General features: G+C 33.7%; 1 protein-coding gene across 2 annotated transcripts in view; it reads left to right on the forward strand.

Moving 5' to 3' along the window:
- Positions 1 to 20,292, forward strand: part of CAPZA2 (capping actin protein of muscle Z-line subunit alpha 2) — a 68,584-nt gene that overhangs the window by 37,025 nt on the left and 11,267 nt on the right. For both annotated transcript variants that reach the window (XR_007460282.1, XM_049642979.1), the window contains exons 4-9: positions 3,286 to 3,349; positions 7,512 to 7,718; positions 9,757 to 9,836; positions 13,450 to 13,528; positions 15,594 to 15,665; positions 20,179 to 20,241. Coding sequence is in view for 1 of the 2 variants with exons in the window: in XM_049642979.1 (XP_049498936.1) it covers positions 3,286 to 3,349; positions 7,512 to 7,718; positions 9,757 to 9,836; positions 13,450 to 13,528; positions 15,594 to 15,665; positions 20,179 to 20,241 (565 nt within the window). In the remaining variant the exon portion in view is untranslated. The remainder of the gene's footprint in view (positions 1 to 3,285; positions 3,350 to 7,511; positions 7,719 to 9,756; positions 9,837 to 13,449; positions 13,529 to 15,593; positions 15,666 to 20,178; positions 20,242 to 20,292) is intronic.

The raw sequence follows: 20,292 nt of genomic DNA on the forward strand, positions 1-20,292 counted from the left end.
CCAGAACTATGTAACCAAAACTTGCAAGGCATGGTAAAAACATTTAGAGCGTGTGCTGGTGGCGGTTTCACCAGAGTTAAGTGCATAGCTGTAGTCGCATTTCTTGCAACTTGTGATCTTTGATATTGAATTTCTTTTGTTCAGGTACTTCTCTTTCGTACATATATGTACTTCTTTTTTCTTTCACCTTTTCCCTGCTGCTTTAACTCTTTTAATCTTTTTTCCCCTTCTTCCTATCTTTTTGTAAGGGGAAAAACATGGCTATTATTCTTGAGTGGTTTTAATGGGATATTTCTACTGTGGGCACAAATTCAGTTAGTTTCATAGGATGGAAAAGTAGACATACCAGAGAGTTGGTACTCTCAAGTCTAACTTTTAAGTGTCCAGAAAGAGCCTTTTATTCAACTGACCTATGAATGCCAGACTTCACTGTGATAATGAGATAAATAAGCCTCTTAGGGATTTTCTAATGGGGAGTCAGAAATGTTTAGTATCAGGCCAAATGAAATAAAATATTATCATAATAGGGGCGTATCGAAAGCTTTTGGAGCCCAAAGGAAGGAACTTTTAATTTCTATTTAGAAGTGGCTTTGAGCTGAATTTAAATGATATACAGGGTTTGAATAGTAAATAGGGAAATAAAGTGGCTAAACTGAGAGAGACACCTGGTGAAAAGTATAATGTGTGACTGGTGCAGGACTAACATTAATGGGTGTAAAAATCTAAATACAGGAACAAGTATTTAGAAATGGGTGATTGGGCTACAGAACTCTATAAGAGCAGAGAAATCATGTTTTTATTGTATCTAATAGAGGGTTTAACATGTAGATATTTGCCTGGGTGGAGGGGTGGGTGAGTATATGATGACTGGGTGGATGGAGTAAGTTTTCTGAATTGGAAGGGACTCTAGAAGTCATCTAGTCCAAACCCTTCTTTTTATAGATAAGGTAAGTGGGCCCCATGCTAGCTAATAACAGGGTTTGGACAAAACCTAGGTATTATGTATTCTGAGTCCTGGGTTAGTGAGTACCTTTCCCACAATACCATGTAACTGTCACCTATTTAATTTGCTTTGAGCATTTAAGAAAAAAATTTACCTATTTTAAACTCATAGTCTCCTTTTCAGATTTCCTCTTTATTCCTCACTCCCAAGTGATGTATGGATGGGGTTTGGTATTATGGGCAGTAAAGGGCCTAGAATCAAATTACTATCTACATATATTATTTAAATATGTCTTTCACTGGAAAGTGAATCCTAATATCTAAGTGATCTAGAAACTTTTTTTATTTTTTTCATCTCAAACATACTTTTGAGATCGATTCACTTAAAGGGTAGTAACTGCCTGGCTATGTTGAAGCTATTCTTAGGAAAATTATAGTTTTAATGAATTAAGAAGATCAGAAGTGAGTACTACCCTTCCTCCCCGCTCCCACATCATGCATTTCTATGTGTACACCGCCCCCACCCCCCCCGCCATCTTTTTTGAACATTCAGTGTCAGGAATTTGACAGCTAGTAATTTAATTCTACTTTGCTAGATTTTGCATTTGCTAGTCTGCTAATTTATCAGTAGTGCTTTGCTCAACCAAACATTCGTTTCTAGAGGAGACTCAGTAGCTAATACCTCAAAGTTCAGTGGATGTCTTGCCATCTAGAAAATCTTCCAGGTAGAATAGGTTTAGAGATGTATTTCCAAATTTTAAAATACTCAATATCTTTTCTGTTAAGTGGAGAAAAAATTCCCAGGTTATATATATGATCCTTACTTATTTTCTAGATAATTTTTTGTACTATGAAAAGCTTTCCTATAAATATATTACATAAGTATGTAATTTAGTATTACTCATAGAATAGAGAGGTTTCATTCTCAAATCCAACTTATCACCATTTCCTAGTTCAGACTCTTCAGCAGTTCTAACATGGACATTTGCCTAATAACAACCTAACTCCTTTTTTTTTTTTTTTTTTTTTGGCTCTAGTTGCTCCACTGTCCAGTTGTCATCCACACTGCTACCAGATTAATCTTCTCTAGAGGTAGTTAGGTTCTTCCTTCTCAAAAAGTTTCTGTGATTCTGCTTTGCCTCCCAAATGAAGTAATTATTCTATCAACCAGGGCCTTTCAGTTTAATTTAGTAAATAATTGAACAGAATGCTATGTGTCAGGCCTTGAGCTTGGTGCTTCCTATGGTGTGAACCTAACCTATCTTCTCATGTGTTTTGTTTATCCTGGTCTCTCTAAATGGAATACTCTACCCATTATTTCAAGGCCATTTCTCATTGTCAGATTTCTAATGAAATCACCCCTACTTCTCTTCTTATTCTTGCCTTCATGGAATATAGTTTTTAAAAATATGTATTCTCGGGGCGCCTGGGTGGCGCAGTCGGTTAAGCGTCCGACTTCAGCCAGGTCACGATCTCGCGGTCCGTGAGTTCGAGCCCCGCGTCAGGCTCTGGGCTGATGGCTCGGAGCCTGGAGCCTGTTTCCGATTCTGTGTCTCCCTCTCTCTCTGCCCCTCCCCCGTTCATGCTCTGTCTCTCTCTGTCCCAAAAATAAAATAAAAAACGTTGAAAAAATAAAAATATGTATTCTCCTTGGAGTGGCTCAGTTGGTTAAGAGGCTGATTTCAGCTCAGGTCATGATTTCACAGTTCGTTAGTTGGAGCCCTACAAACGCATGAGCTCCAGCCCCATTCTCAGTGTGGAGCCTGCGTGGGATTCTCTCTGCCCCTCGCTCACTTGCACCTTCTCTTTCTCTCTCTCATAAATAAAACTTAAATTTAAATTTAAATTAAATTAAAATAAATAATTCTCCTTGATGCTTCTTTATTGCCATTGTCTTATAGTACTTTCTACTTTGTGTTATGGTTATGTTTCTCTATTATCTCTTATTCAACTGTAAGTCCTTTGATCATAGGATCTGTCTGATTACTCTTTGCATCTCTCCTAGCACCTGCTCTGTTTCCTGGTATATTTTGTACTAAATATATACTTGAATAATTAGATATGTAGATGGCTAACCTTTACTTTCAAGGTTTTGAGTGAAAAGTCAAATTATATTTACTGATTTAATTTTTTGCTAAACATTGAAGGTTGGGTATTCATCAGTTTTAAAAGTAGCCATATCTGTATAATAATTTTAGTTAATATAAGATCAATAATGGAGAATTATAATTTTATTTAACTTGCCATATGTAGTGCAGGAGATTTATTGACAAGTGAATTGTTCATGATATTTTAAGAGTGGTAAGTTTGTAACTTTGAATAATTGGCCTTTTTCTTTTTTAGTGCATTTGCACAGTATAATTTGGACCAGTTTACTCCAGTAAAAATTGAAGGTTATGAAGATCAGGTATGTTTCATATGAACACAGGATCTGACTATTCTTTGTTTCATTTATAATGGTTAATGTATTCCATAAGAATTGTGAAATGGTATGTGTAAAGATTAAAAAGTGTTCGTTTTAATCATAGCCACTTATGGGCAAAGTAATTGAAAATTTGGTTTCTTTTGTTGAGACCAATAATACTATTAGCAGAAAGTCCCTTTTAGAAGTGTTCAAATGTAATTCTTTTGAGATTTTAGAAAATAATTGCTTTAAATCTACTTTCTTGTTTTTTATAGGAAAAAAAATCAATCCTATATTAATCCAAAATCTAGAATATATATTAGTAAGATTTATATCATATTTTGGTTGCTCTGGAATTCTACGGTTCTTCATGTGAGTAACTTAGCATTTAGTAATTATTAAATCTTTTCTTTCCAAAGTGAAAGCTAGAATTGCTAAGAAAAGCTACCAAAGGTCACTAGTTTTGTTTTTTGTTTTTTGGGGTTTTTTTGGTTTAGAGTTATAAATAATCGAACAATGATTGTATTAATTCATATTGTGCTTGTGTGAAGCACAATTTATGTAAAACAATATACAGAAGGAACTGGTAGGTAGAACATGAGAGTTGTAACAATTCTAAGTGGCTCGTTATGTCAAAGCTTGCTTTTGGCGTTATTCATTATGTAGTATGTAGTCTTGTATTTACAGGGAAAGTGTAGACAGAAGATGACTTGTAACTGCACAGAAAACAAGCATATGTGTATAGGCAGGTATGTGTGTACACATATGTGTGTACACATATGTGTGTACACATACACGTGTATGCACATATATGAAGCTGTGTAGTGTTTCATTTTATGAATCTCCTAAATTTGCTTTTCCCTTGGGAAATGTTGGGTTTTTGGGGTTTTTTTGTTTTTTTGTTTTCTTTCTTTTTCTTTAATGGTAAACAAAGTTATTGTACATCTTTGTACCTCTGGGCACATTGACCATTATTTTCTTAAGATAAATCCCTAGAAGAATATTTGCTGGGTCCAGGGAATCCACCTTTTTAAAATGTTGGATAGCTCCCAAACTCATTTATGAACTTAGCATACTATTAATACTTAAACCTAGTAAAGGTAAAACAAAAAAAGCAAACTACACTAATCTCACATATGATCCTAGATTTAAAAACTTTAAATAGATATTAACAAATAGACTTCAGAAATATATTAAAAAGAATGAAATATGAAGACTAAATAGAATTTATTACAAAAATGCATGAGTGGTTCCATGTAAGACAATATATTGGTCTTCTCTATTAACAAACAAATCAAAGAAAAAAATTTTATGATGTATCACTAGACAGTGAAAAGGAATTTGCTAGTTCTCATTACAAAAACCCTAAGTTACCTGGGGATAGAATAAAACCTCTTAAATAGAGTAGACTTTTTAACAAAAATCACAGTAAATATCATAGACTACAAACAATAAAATAATTTTAGTTAAAATAGACAATTTGCCAGGTTTGCTTATCACTATTATCTAACATAAATGGAGGTATGGCAAATAAGACAGGAGAATGAGAGCTTGTAAAGCTTTAGGGAGGAAAAGAAAACTCTTAGGTGGCATGATTTATATAACTAACCTCCCAATCAAAAGAAACTGCTAGACTTAAAAAAATTTTGTGGGATGGCTGAATTTAAGGTAAGTATACAAAACTCATTAGCTGTTCTCTATTGTGCCAAATGAGTACTTTACACTAGAAATGGTTGGAGGGGGAGGAATTCCGTTTTAAATGGTAAACTGTGCATTAACCTAGGAATAATTTTAATATGAAAGACAAAAGATTGTGAAGACAATCGTGGTTATCTTCTTAAAACACAAAACAGGTGAGGGGGCGCCTGGGTGGCTCAGTCGGTTGAGTGTCCGACTTCGGCTCAGGTCATGATCTCACAGTCCATGGGTTGGAGCCCCGCGTCAGGCTCTGTGCTGACAGCTCAGAGCCTGGAGCCTGCTTTGGATTCTGTGTCTCCCTCTCTCTCTGCTCCTCCCCTGCTCATACATACTCTGTCTCTCTCTGTCTCAGAAATAAATAAAAACATTAAAGAAAAAATTTAAAAAACAAAACAAAACACAAAACAGGTTGTGATGAACAATGGGAAGGCAACACCACATTCCATTTTGAAATAGAAAGTTAAATTACTTAAAAATTAAAATGTGAATTTAATGTAATTTGATTAGAATCCTAATAGTTTTTTTAATTGGTCAAAATGTTCATGATTTATGCAAAAAAAATACATGCTTGGGAAAAAAACAAGGAACATGTAAGAACAATAAGAATAGATAAGAGAATTTCTAGATAGCAGAAGATGCTTTATAACCAATGTAAAGTCAAATCAGAATGGTATTGTATAAAGTAGATAAACAGATCAATACAGCAGCATATAGAACCAGAATTTAGTCCCAGAATATATGAAAATTTTTTTACATGACAAGATCATCATTTAGACAGACAAAAAGTAAAAAATTGACACAACTGGTTTCTGTCAAGAAAGTTGAACCTCTGTCTCACAATATACAGAAATAAATTTCAGGTAGATTAAAAATTTGTAAAATGATTAAAATTTTAAGAGAAAAGAGTCTACTTGTACAATATTAAGGCAGGGAAGACTGTCTTAAAGTCTGGAAACCCAGAAACTATAGAAGAAAAGATGGACATTTTGCTACATAATAATTATTTTAACCATAAAATGAAACAGATACCTTAAACAAAGGACTCGTAAATTTATAAGACAAAAAACAACTCAGATGAAAAATATTAAAGAATATTTGTTCACAGAAGAGCAAATGGCCCACACATGAAAAGAAATTTAGATCTATGAGTAGTCAGAGAAATACAGTTAAAGTAATGAGAAATTTTATACCTGTTAGACCAAAGAAAGAATTGTATGCCTATTGATGATGGTAATGTGAAAGGAAGTACATCTTATATACTGTTCATAAAAATGTGGATTGTCACAACCATTTTTTGGAAGAATTAAAAACATATAGACCCTTTACCTACTGTCTCCACTGCTGGAAATCTATTTAAGAGATGTAGAAGCCTTTAATGGAAATAAAAACATTAGTATGTTAAAATTTATGTACAAAAATACTTAAAATTTTTAATGTACCTATTCCTCCCCCCCAAAAAGAAAAACAGCCAGAAAGTAAAGAGATTTTCCATCAGTAAAGGAATGGCAGAATAAATTATGTTATATTTACATTATGGGACATTTATGCAGCCATTAAAAAGAATAAGAGGTTTACCAGTTGACTTTGAAGGATTTCTCTAAGTATAATGTTGATGATGAAAAAGCCAGATGCAGAAAAATGTGTGTGCATGTGCACATTTTCATTCCATTCTTGTGAAACAGTGACCCCAAAAAACCCTGTATATGTGTGTATGTATAAATAGATGTGTATTTTATCTATGTAGGATTATAGAACTGAAAAAAATTTAGAAGGATACATCCTATGTTTACATGATTTGTTATCAGAGGGAGGGGGAAGTCCTGACATAGGTAAGGAATCAAAGATTGGGAGAGTTGGGAGGGAAGAAAAAGAGGGAAACTTTTAAAATAAAGCACAGAATATCAGATTTATGCATGTACAATTTAAATATACATAAATGAATAAGTTACATGTTTAAAAATTTGGAAGTCTGTTGAAAACAGCTGTCAATGAATAGATTATAAAAATAAGCAGGCACTTCACAGTAGATGAGATTTGGGGCCCAGGAACAATATAGGACACACTGAAGAGTATTATGTCAGCGTTAAAGCTATTCTTGTAACCATTCTCATTGAAGGTTATTACCATTTTCCTAGTTTTGTGGACTGGAAACTGAGTACAGAAATAATAAACTGTTTATAGTTCTCAAAAAAACCCACAAAACTCCAGTAGTTTATTAAAAGATGCATTATTTTCACCAGGTAGCCAGAAGTTATACTGGGAGAAAGTCAGATCCACTAATCTAAGCTGAATGAGAATAGCCTCATTTGGATTACTATAGTTGTGCCATATAGTGAAATCTGTTGCTTGGAGTAGAATTATTTTACCATGTTAAGGACAAAGTTTAAGTGAATGTATATTAATGTATATTAGTACTTAAATGCTGTTTTAAATACTTTTTTTTCCAAAATTCATTGCATCATTAAAGGTATTGATAACAGAACATGGCGACTTGGGAAATGGAAAGTTTTTGGATCCCAAAAACAGAATCTGTTTCAAATTTGATCACTTAAGAAAGGAAGCGACTGATCCAAGACCATATGAAGCAGAAAATGCAGTTGAATCATGGAGAACTTCAGTAGAAACTGCTCTGCGATCTTATGTAAAAGAACATTATCCAAATGGGGTCTGCACTGTAAGTCATCGATATGCATATTTTTTCTTCTGTCTTACGTAAATATGACAATGTTTTTATGGTCTCCTGAAATCTTTAATAGTTTACAGAACTGGTATTTTATAACTTGCCATTTTTTTCCTTGAAGTAAATATTTCTAAGAATATTTTTTCAAGAAACTCTAAATAGTAAATATATTATGATTGCCTAAAATGGAAAAATGGTTGTACCTTGAATTAAATCCATGTAAGAATTGTCCTGCATTGATTAGAGCTTGATAAGATTCTTTAATCTCTTGTTCACAACTCATCTCACTAACTTTACATCTGACTTTTTTTTCATTAAGTTATAAGCTCTTAGAACAAATAAAATTATTTGGAAGTGGAGTCATGTCCCTGCATGTTTTATAATCAAGTTTTTTTTTTTTTTAATGTTGTTCTTTCATAGGTTTAACCTATTTTTATATTTTCAGGATAAACTATGATAGTATCTAGGAATGCTTTTTCTTTTCTTTCTCTCATAAGATTGTATCCAAATAGTCTTTTCATGTCCCCACAGTTTGTGTTTCTTTGATCCTTTCCATAGCCTGAATGATCTTTTGAAATTCAGATCAGATCATGAAAATCCCATGCTTGAAATCATTCAAAGGTTTTTCCGTTAGTTACACTTAGGATAGAATCCAAGCTTCTGAACAGAGTCCAAACTTTTGTAGCCCTGTGGACCTGGCCTCTGCCTACCTCTGGAACCTAAGGTTACCATACATCCTTGTTTATACTTGTTTTCCCAACATAATTATTAACATTACCAGTAGTATCCCATTTCACTCTCAGAAGTTTTCTGGGTAGGACAGAAATTCATATGGTCCCATTAAGTATCTAGCTCTCAGTAATTACTTGAGGAAAAATTGCAACATAACCAAAAATACTTTACAAATTCTTTGAATTATAATCTTGTTGATTAGAATTATTTTGGAGGAATAACTCAAGAATAGATCGCTAGGTTGAGTATGACAATCTTACTTGTTCCAGGAGGATTGAAAGACACAAAAGTATCCATTACTTTTGAGGCAGTAAGCAAGAGGTAAAATGACGTCATCATATTATCACAGGCATTCTATTAATGACCTTTCTCATCTCTACGTAAATGAACTTTCTCAGCTCTGTCCTCATACTTTGTAAAATGACTAAAGAAATGGCAACCCCTAAGATCGTAAAGGAAACAAAGATGATAATCAGAATGTAGATCCAATTTTTATTTGTGTGTAAACAGCCAAATTGGTATCTATACATTTAAAATAAACTGTCCATGTGATACCTGTTTTTGGAATGAAAAGTTTGCTATGTCTAGGATGTTTGTGAATATTTTAGAGTGTAATAATGAGTTTTATTTCATAATTAAAAAAACATTTTTTTTAATGTTTATTTATTTTTGAGACAGAGAGAGACAGAGCATGAGCAGGGTAGGGACAGAGAGAGGGAGACACAGAATCTGAAGCGGGCTCCAGGCTCTGAGCTGTCAGCACAGGGCCCGACACGGGGCTCGAACTCATGGACTGCGAGATCATGACCTGAGCCGAAGTTGGATGCTTAACCGACTGAGCCGCCCGGCAACCCTATTTCATAAATTTTGAGCTCTTGGGACACTTGGGTGGCTCAGTCGATTAAGCATCCAACTTCAGCTCAGGTCATAATGTCATGATTTGTGAGTTCAGGCTCCACATTGGGCTCGCTGCTGTTGATGCAGAGCCCACATCAGATCCCCTGTCCCCCCTCTCTCTGCCCCTCCCTCACTTGCACTCTCTCTCAGAATAAATAAACATTTAATGTAAATAAATAAATTTTGAGCTCTTTCATGATTCACTAAGAATTTGTGATTATAGGTGTATGTGTTAGAGTACTTGTTTTTCTAGCAACTATATTGAAATAATGACCTACTTGGTATTCTTTTATATGTTCCTATCAAAGTGATACACAATTTTTTTTTATAGATGTTTAAAGTTGAACATTCTGTGGCCCTGAATTCACTCTTCTTTTTATTTTATTTTATTTTTGCCATTAAGGTATATGGTAAAAAAATAGATGGACAGCAAACCATTATTGCATGCATAGAAAGCCATCAGTTCCAAGCAAAAAACTTTTGGTAAGTGACAATTCTGTGTTTTGGGAATTTTGACATTGTTTGTATCCTTTGTAGTCCTTGCTTTATTAGTTGGACCTATACCTTATTTGTTTATAATTGACTAAGTGCAGTCTAAACATGAAACTTCAGTCTTTTCATATAAGAAAGGTATTTGCTTCATAATCTGCATACTTATTTAAAGGTAGCAGTAAATCCATTGACACTCTGTGAAAAGAGCGTGGGATTACATTGAGTGTTTTTAGAGACTTGCAAGCAGCATCCTCAGAGAACATTTGTGGCTGTGAGCAGACCAGTTGGCAAGCCCATATGCTCATTCTGAGAAGGGATTGTTCCTGAGTGAGACTTATATGGGAGAGGAAGACAGAGGTGATCATAAAGGAAAGAACAGTGATTTTTCTGGTGAACTTTGGGGGCTCTGAAGTAGATGTTTTCATGTAGATTGCTTAGTGTGCTTGGTTGGCCAATGTAAGGAAGTGATGACATGTTTTATACAATGAGGCAGATTATAATCATAATTTCATTTTAACTAGATTATAATTTTGTGATCAAATTATATTGTTGATTAATTCTTATAAAAGCCCAGTTCCCTAAAGCAATGACTTTCCCTATTAATCTTGGACCTTTGACATGTTGTTGGGCTTTTTTATTTTTTGGACAAGACTGTTTCTGAGATACCTCTTTTAATAAAATTCTGAGGCTCAGCAAGACTTCATAAACTCAGAATTGAGTGAAGTGTTTACCTTTAATCTCCTGTTTTGTTAATACATGCTAAGATCATCAAAGTAAGTATAGTCATAATATTTGACTTGTTACCTAAGTTGGTTGTGCTCTTGAGGGTAGAGTAAGAGGTATCAGTAACCCCTATGGACTGATTTGGTCCATGGCCCAAGATTGCTCCACTGTTTAACCATCTTAGAAATAAATGCAAGGCTACAAGGTTAACCAAGAACATTTGGAGGAATGCAGATCCATTATCACTGAAGGAAAATCAATTCCATCTGTAAACATATGCCTTCATGACAAGCTGCAGTTCCCTAAAGATTCTGGTGTACAAAGTTACTTTTATGAACTTAATATAAATGTAGTGTCTCCATTTTAGGCATAAAAACTTGTAGCAGTAACCTACCAATATCCTAAAGAAATAAATCTTCACAAAATCATTATTAATTTATTGTATTTGTGCTAAGATATATATCCAAAAATCAATCTTACTGAGGTTGAACTATTAAAGGAAAATTCTTATTACTAAGTTTTACTTTAAAATGTATTGGAGATGTTATAGTGAATTTACTAATCAGTTTTCAAAAATAGAACTTACTTGAGCGTTAGCATCTGTAAAATGAAGATGATGTTTGTTCTTGACTTTTCTATTCTCACGAATTTGCTTCACAAAAATGTGAATTTTTCTCCCATACTACCACTATGAACATTGTATCATTGAAGTTAAAACTTACTTCCACTTTTTAGAAAAGATAAATTTTAAATGACATTCCAAAGTGTTAAACATGACATACCACAATAATCTCAGTACAATCTTAAATAGTTTGTTACAAAGAAATATACTTCAGTTTGCCTAAAATACAGATGGAATAAAACTTGAAAGGTATTAATCATGGGCGTTTCTTAGATTTCACTAGTACATTCTCTTCTTGGTCTCTACTGTTTCCCTAATGGTTAGCAGTTTTTTGGAGGCCTAATAAATGTTTGTTGAATAAAAACACATTTATTAATTACAGTGTTAATAAAAGAGAAGGGAAGAATATAAAGTCTAGGACATCTCAAGTATGTACTCCATTGATAAAAGGGTACCATCTACTGAGCATCATTTACCATTACTATATGGTAGTAATGCCTGTGGAAGGATCTTTTGAAATAGTTCTTAAATTGTTACCATTACCTGATTCGGAATTACTTTTTTCTTTTTGCAGTCAGTGTTGATAGATGCATGTGGGCATAATAAATCTGAAATGTATGTGCTTAGAACTCACTACTACTCAGTACTAATACCCAAATAAAAGGAATACTGTAACTTCTTTTGGAATCATGAAATAAAAAATAAATAGACCTAGGTTCTTTTTCCAAATGAGCTACTTATAGATAATTCTGGATATCATTCAACATCAAGACATGGTATAAAATTCTCTTTTGTTTTGTAGATCAGAAACATTGTTCTAATAATAGCACTTTTCAGATGTTAAGTGTTAACTGTAGCTATGAGAGTACTCTCATTCTATGGATTTTCATGATTGGGTAGATTGCAAGAATACTGTAAGGATCCCAGAAGCAATTTTGTAGCAAAGCCAGTATAGTGAATCCATTAGCTCTATGGCTATTTTAGAAATACATGGTACTGTTCAGAAAAACCTAACAGGTATCAGTTTGCATTTCATAATATGTCTTTAGTATTCAAAAAGCAAATAGAGGTAGAAGGAAGGGTTGCTGCGAAAAGGCAGAAAAAAAACAGGATAAAATTCATTATCTGGGAGACAAAAATGAGTTAACAGTATACTCGTTGCTTGTTTGTGATGTCACAATTTCCTACCATTAATGTTGTTAATTTGTATGCCAAAAGTTGTGTTTTTTAAAATATTTATTTATTTTTGGGAGAGCGAAAGTGGGGGAGGAGCAGAGAGAGGGAGACACAGCATCCAAAGCAAGGCTCCATGCTGACACACTGACAGCAGAGAGCCAGACATGGGGCTCAAATTCATGAACTGCGAGGTCATGACTTGAGCCAAAGTCAGATGCTCAACTGACTGAGCCACTAGATGCCCCCGAAAAGTCCCTTTGAGAAGTGAGAAGAGGTTATACCTTTTATGTGGAAATTTAATCCTAAAACGGGAAAAGAAAAAAAAAATTGACTCGTACAATTCCTTATATAATCTAAATATCAGAACCTTGAAATGTTGTATTTCTGTCCATTCTTTTTAAAAATTATTTGGTTCACTGAATGTCAGACTGCATTGACTGTATTTGTGAAGGCCCCTGATGATCTGAACATTTATTCAGTTTATTCTTTTTTTTTTTTTCTAATTGAAGTATACTTGACACACAAGGTCACGTTAGTTTAAGGTATACAATGTAATGATTCAACGAGTTTATAGTTCTGCTGTGCTCACCAAAAGTAAAACTGCCATCTGTCACCATACCTTATTACAATACTTTTGACTATATTCCCTCTTCCTATCTTTTTATCCTCTTTACTTATTAATTTCATAACTGGAAGCCTGTATCTCCTATTCCCTTTCACCTATTTACTCAGTTTATTCTTAATTAAAGCGCAAGTGTGTCGGTTGTGAAGAAGTAGCTTAAGATTTTCTCCAAAAGTAGTTTATATTATTTAGTTTTGAACTGTATTTTAAGCCTTAGCTTTAGAATTCTTTAGTTCCATCCATTATATAGGCCCTTTTTTATCAATAGGTTGAAGATTAAATATAGCTCATAACTGAACTTAACCCTTTGATTCTTTTAAATATTTCAGTGATTAAAAAATGAATATCCAGTGTCCTTCCCACTTACTCTCATGCTGTAGCACTACATTTAAATCTGGAACTTAAAATTTATTCAAATTATTTTCCCTACCTTATTTACAGCTGCTGTTTTTATTTTTAAGGAATGGTCGTTGGAGGTCAGAGTGGAAGTTTACAATCACTTCTTCAACCACTCAAGTGGTTGGCATCTTGAAAATTCAGGTATGAAATAAAAAGTATTTGTTTACTGATCTTGAGATGATTCTGAACAGAGAAACAACTAATTCATAAGTTTACATTTTCTTAGTACACAATCACCATTTCTTTTCCAGATCCTTGTTTTGAGGTAATGGGAAAAACAAGTAGTGCTGATTTCATCTTTCATATAACCTTGCAGTCATCAAAAATCTGCAAGGATAGCTTACAGATTCTCAAAACACAGCTAAAATTAGATGCTACCATTTGGTCTTCTCATCATACAGTTTGTTCATCCAAGCATCCTCTGAATTTGAGTTGTGCTGTTCTGTCTTCTGAATTAGGTGGAATTGTGAAGTTTAATATTAGTATATGGATGTGTATTGGATTATAAATACCTATTTATTATATGTATATATTAATATATATACATATGACATATATCCTTTAAGTATCTTCTGTACTCCTATTTGGTTTCTTATAAGAAATCCACCATAATTGAATTTTTTGACTCTTAATGTAAACTCAAATGTTTATATAGAAAAACCTTTAATAACTAAGGCCAAGTATTTGAATATAAATATTACTAAACAAGTTAAAGGAAATGACTTTTTCTGTCTTGGTTCACTTACTTATTCAGTACATTTGTTAACTACCATGAAAGATGTTGTGCTAAAAGCCATAAAGGAATAAAGATGAATCAGATACTGCTCTTCTATCATTTGACTCCACTATACATTTCTTACCTTTATCCTATTGCTTTTATGTCTCAGTATAACTGTCCATTAAGGGCAAGACAATAGAGGCTAAGAGCATGGATTTTGAAAGCAGACTGCCTGGGTTTGAATCCCAGCACTGTTCGCTTAGTTGTGTGACGACAGGAAGTCATTCAATTTAGCCATTTTTGCTTGTTTCCTCATGAGTCAAAAAACGAAAACATCAATAGAAAGCTCAGATGATTGTCTGAAGATTAGTTGATACGGGCAAAATGGTTAGAACAGAGCCAGACATGAAATTCTTGATAAATGATGACCAATGAGGCCGATAGTTAGGCCTCAGTAGCTTTCACCTGGATAATTTCTAAAATGAAGCCTCTAAGCCTCTGTTGAGCCAAAGCTTGTTGAGAGCTGGAATTGTCTAGCTCACAGTTCTATCTTCATCAGTTAGCATGTTGCCTAGCATATAATTGTTATTTTGTTGAGTTACTGGACCCTTTGCCATCCCCTCATCTATTTTTCACATTGCCACCATCGCAAAGATAATTTTTAAAAATGTAAATCTAGATATATTACTTTCTTACTTAAGACCACTCTAACCTACTAGATAGTCCAGACATATTTGCATGGCATACAAGGCCGAAAGTTGACTTGTCTTTATCTATTTATTTCTCTAGCCACTCTTCTCCCTCTCCAATCTCACACACACACCAGCTATAAGTATCTCCAAGCCTTTCTAAAGAATGCTGTTCTCTAAGTTCAGTTGCCTTACCTTCCCTGGTTTAATTGTTGTCATACTCATATTGCTAAATGCAAGTATTGTTGCCTCTTTTCTGAAATCCTTCTTTAAATCTCATAGTCTCAAGACTTTGTACATAACTCTTACTGTGTTGTGTTGGAATATAAGGCCAGGGACTCTCTTTTTTTTAAAAGCTGTGCATCCCTAGAACTTTCTGTAGTAGCAGGCATATATAGTAATCACTCAGTTAATGTTTATTGAATAAATTCGTGTCTGAATTCGAGGAATTAAATGGTTGGTGGAAACGCACAAAAGAGGAGCAACATTTGGGAGGGAATATTGTGAGCTCAGTTTTGGATATCTTGAGTTTAGATACCAGTTGAATATTTATGAGGTAAAAACGTCCAGTAGTCAGGTTGGTGGAGGGCTTGCCTGAGTAAATGCATGAACTGCAAATTTGTTTCCTCACTAGACTGAGAGCAGAAAGTTTCACTGGGGTTTGAAAGGTCAGGAGCTCAGCAGAAAAGTCTAGGTTTAGAGTGGAAATTGATAGTCATTTGCACTGATGTGATTGTTGAAGCTATGAAGATCTTGATGATTCCTGTAATGTGGTCTCTATAATTTCTTTTTCTAATAGGTTCATTATTATGAAGATGGTAATGTTCAGTTAGTGAGTCATAAAGATATACAAGATTCCCTAACAGTGTCTGTAAGTAATTAATTCCAAAATAAAATTTCAACAACCTAATGCTTCTATAAAACCAGAACAGTTTTGGAATTAATGTTTTAAGTAATATTTCTGCTTCTGATTGAAGTGTTTTTAGGTAGATTAAAGATGGTAAGTAACTAGAAATCTGTACCTGACTTCTTTGGCAGCTTTACTGAGATATAATTCACATACCATTCAATTTACTCATTTAAAGTATAAAATTCCATGTTTTTTAGTATATAAGCAAGATTGTACAATAATCACCAGAATCTAATTTAGAACTTTTTTGTCTTCCAAAAACCCAGTACCCTTTAGCAGTCACTCCCCATCCCCCCACCAGCCCTTTCCCCAAACCCCTCTTAGCCCATAGGCAACTGTGAATTTATTTTTTAACTCTATGGACTTGCTTATTCTGGACATTTCACGTAAATGGGATCCTACAATATGTGGTCTTTTGTGACTTTTCATTTAACCTAGTGTTTTTAATGTGTATCCATGTTGGAACATATATCAGTACTAAATACTTTTTTTATTCCCAAATAATATTCCATATACCACATTGCATTTATCAGTTGGATGGACATTTGTGTTGTTTTTTACTTTTTGCTGCTGTGAACCTTGTGTACTCTTTTTTGTTTTAATTTGTTTTAATTTTTCCTTGGCGGTAGTGGAATTGCTGGGTCGTACGGTCGTTCTATGTTTAACATTTGAAGAACTTTTGCCAGACTTTTTCCAAAGTGGCTTCACCATTTTACATTTCTATCAGTTGCCTATGAGGGCTCCAATTTCTCCACATCTTCACCAAAAGTTATGGCTGTCATTTTGATTATAACAATCCTAGTTGATATGAATGAATCTTGAATTCAGATGATGAATGAATGATGAATCTTACTGTGATTTTTATTTACATTTTCCTGATGGAAAATGATACTGAGCATCTTTTCATGTATTATTGGTTATTTATATGTCTTCTTTGGGAAAATGTCTGTTTAGATCCTTTGTCTATTTCTTAATTGGTTATTTGTGTTTTTATTGTTGAGTTGTGATTGTTGCTTATATATTCTGGGTAGGAGTCCTGTATCAGATACAGGATTTGCCAATATTTTCTCTTGTTCCATGTGTCTTGATCGTATCATTTGCAGAACAAAAGATTTTAGTTTGGATGTAGTCTAATTTATTTTTTTGTTCTTGTTACTTGTATTTTTGGTATATTAATAGAAACCTTTGCCTAACCCAAGGTCATGAAGATTTACCCCAGTATTTTTTTCTGAGAAAATTGTAGTTTTACCTCTTAAATTTAGGTCTTTGATTGTGTACTTAACTTTTAAACTATTTTTTTCTCCTCTATCTGGATTATGATTTAATGAAGTTTTTCTGAAGTTCAGCTTTCAAATTCAAGAAACTTTGAACTTGCTTTTATTTCCCCACAGAGTTTTCTCTTTCCATTACATATGCAGCTATTTATTTGTGGAATTTTTTTGTCCCACTGATATTAATAATATAACATTAATAGTCAAATTTTACATTTTCCCATAAATACTTTAGGTACACCTAAAAGTACCAATATATTATAAACATCAACTACTAATATACAAAATTAGCTAACCTAAAATATAAAGAGTTAATTTTTAATATAAGAAAGTGTTTGATTTAACATTAAGAAATGTGTCAATGTGTAAGGCCAGATGCTACTTGAGAAGGGATGAGAGCTGGTATTTAAAAAAATGTTTCATTAACACTTAGATGATTTCTGCCTTTTTGCTAAATGGTACTCTACTTGTAAAATTTGCCAGTAAAAGAAACTAATGTCTGGTTTTCCATGAGACTGTATTTGGTATTGTTCTATATCATATGCATACATGTAACATTATTTGCATAACAGGGTACTTGGTACTCTCTTCTTTAGGGAGTTTGACACTGAGCAAAGATTCTTCCTACTAGACAGCTGTCTACAAAATTATAGACTGGAGTTGTGAGAGACAGCCATAGTAATTAAACTTGACTTACACGCCTTTTGTGCTGCTATTTAGAAATGCATTTTTCACTTTACGTTACACAGGATTTATTTTTTCTTTCTTTCATTCTTTCTTTCTTCCTCCCTTCCTTCCTTCCACTATTTTTGGACAAAAAATGCACATGTTATGGAAATATAAATATATATATGCAAATATGTATGATACATAAAATAAGATATTAGAGAATTTTACATTACTACTGATATATGAAAAAGTCTAGATTTTTATTAACTTTTTTACTGTTAGGAAAAAGTAAAGAAAGCCATATATTCCAGAACATATTTAAACACTACAGTAAATTCACATTAAACTTTATTTTTAAGTTTATTTATTTTGAGAGGGAGTTGGGGAGGGGCAGGGAGAAAGGGTGAGGGAGAGAATCCCAAGCAGCCCTATGCTGCTAGCATGAAGCCCAATACGGGATCTGAACCCATGAACCACAAGATCATGACCTGAGCTGAAGTTAGACACCCAACCGACAGAGCCACCCATGTGCCCCTCACCTTTAGCTTTAGGCTTTTCCTAATATTTTTAAAATGTATTTTTATGGTGGTAAATATTGTTCAGTACCTATTTAATAATATTTAGATAGTCATTAATTAGAAATCTGTGACTACTTACCTATAAGATTGTCAGATTCATGTTAAGTGTTATAACTGAAGTTTTTATCAATATATTTTTTTAATGTTTATTTTTATTTTTGAGAGAGAGAGAGAGAAAGAGCATGAGTGGGGCAGGGGCAGAGAGAGAGGGAGACACAGAATCCGAAGCAGGTTCTAGGCTCTGAGCTGTCAGCACAGAGCCCAACCTGGGGCTCAAACACACAAACCACTAGTTAATGACCAGGGCTGAAGTCAGATGCTTAACCAACTGAGCCACCAAGGCGCCATCAATATGTGTTAAGACTTCACTTTCCTTAAGCAGTGAAACCAGGCTCATTCTGTAGACTTTTAAAATATTTTTGCCTAGTTCCCCTTGGACTTAGGATAACTGATCTTATAGTATTTTCCCTTTGTCATAATTTTCATCTGTGTTATTTATTAAATTATAGTAAACCATTAACCATACATACATTGACACACTTATTTAAAAATAATACTGGTGCACACAAAAATAAACTCAAAATGGATTAAAGACCTAAATGTGAAACCTAAAACCATAAACATCCTAGAAGAAAACACAGGCAGTGATTTTTTTTTTTTTTTGATCTTGCTATTAGGATCATTTTTCAAAGTACGTATCCTAAAACATGGGAAATAAAAGCAAAAATTAACTACTGGGGCTACATCAAGTAAAAAGCTTTTGCACAGTGAAGGAAACCATCAACAAAACAGAAAGGGAACCTACCGAATGACAAGATACTTGCAAGTGATGTATCTGATAAGGGGTTAGTTAATATCCAAAATATATAAAGAACTTACACAACTCAACACCCAAAAAAACAGTTTGATTAAAAATGGGCAGAGGGGGAAAAAATGGGCAGAGGACCTGAATAGACATTTTCCAGAGAAGACATACAGATGGCCAGCAGACAGATAAAGAGATGCTCAACATCATTAATCATCAGGAAATGCAAATCAAAACCACAATGAGATATCACCTTACGCCTATCAGAATGGCTAAAATCAAAAAGATAAGAAACAATAAGTATTGGCAAGCATATGAAGGAAAAGGAACCTTCATGCACTGTTGGTGGGAATGCAAACTAGTGTAGCCACTGTGGAGAACAGTATGGAGGTTCCTCAAAAAATTAAAAATAGAAATACCATATGATTTAATAATTCCACTAATGGATATTTACCCAAAGAAAATGAAAACACTAATTGTGCAAGCACCCCTTATTTTTATTGCAACCTTACTTACAAAATATGGAAGCAACCTAAGTACCCATCAATAGATGAATGGATAAGGAAGATGTGGGAGATGTGTGTATGTGTACACACACAATTATGTATATACAGTTACACACACAGATAATGGAATATTACATATCCATTAAAAAGGATGAGATTGTGCTAGTTGCAACAACATGGATGGACCTGCAGGGTATTATACTAAGTGAAATAAGCCAAACTGAGAGAGTCAAATACCATAGGATTTCACTCATGTGGAATCTAAAAAAAAAAAAAAATATGAATAACCAAAAAGCAGATATAAATACAGAGAACAAACTGATGATTGCCAGAGGGATTTGAGGTGAGGGATGGGCAAAATGGTGAAGAGGAGTGGGAAATAACGGGCTTCTAGTTATGGAATAAAGTCATGGGAATAAAAGGCACAGAATAAGAAATATAATCGATAATGCTATAGTAGTGTTGTATGATGACAGATGGTAACTACACTTGTGAGCACAGCATAATGTATAAACTTGTTGAATCACTATGTTGTACAGCTGAAACTACTGTAACATTGTGTGTCAACTATAGTCAAAAAAATTAGAAAACTGAAATAGTGTAGTTTTAAATTACTATTTACTTTTGGTTTTGTTTTTTATTCAGAATGAGGTGCAGACAGCAAAAGAATTTATAAAGATTGTAGAAGCTGCAGAAAATGAATACCAGGTATGATTTTCAAAACTATTACATGATTTATATTTGCTGATAAATTATGGC

Source organism: Panthera uncia, chromosome A2 (genome assembly GCF_023721935.1).
Source record: "Panthera uncia isolate 11264 chromosome A2, Puncia_PCG_1.0, whole genome shotgun sequence".
Lineage (NCBI taxonomy): Eukaryota > Metazoa > Chordata > Mammalia > Carnivora > Felidae > Panthera > Panthera uncia.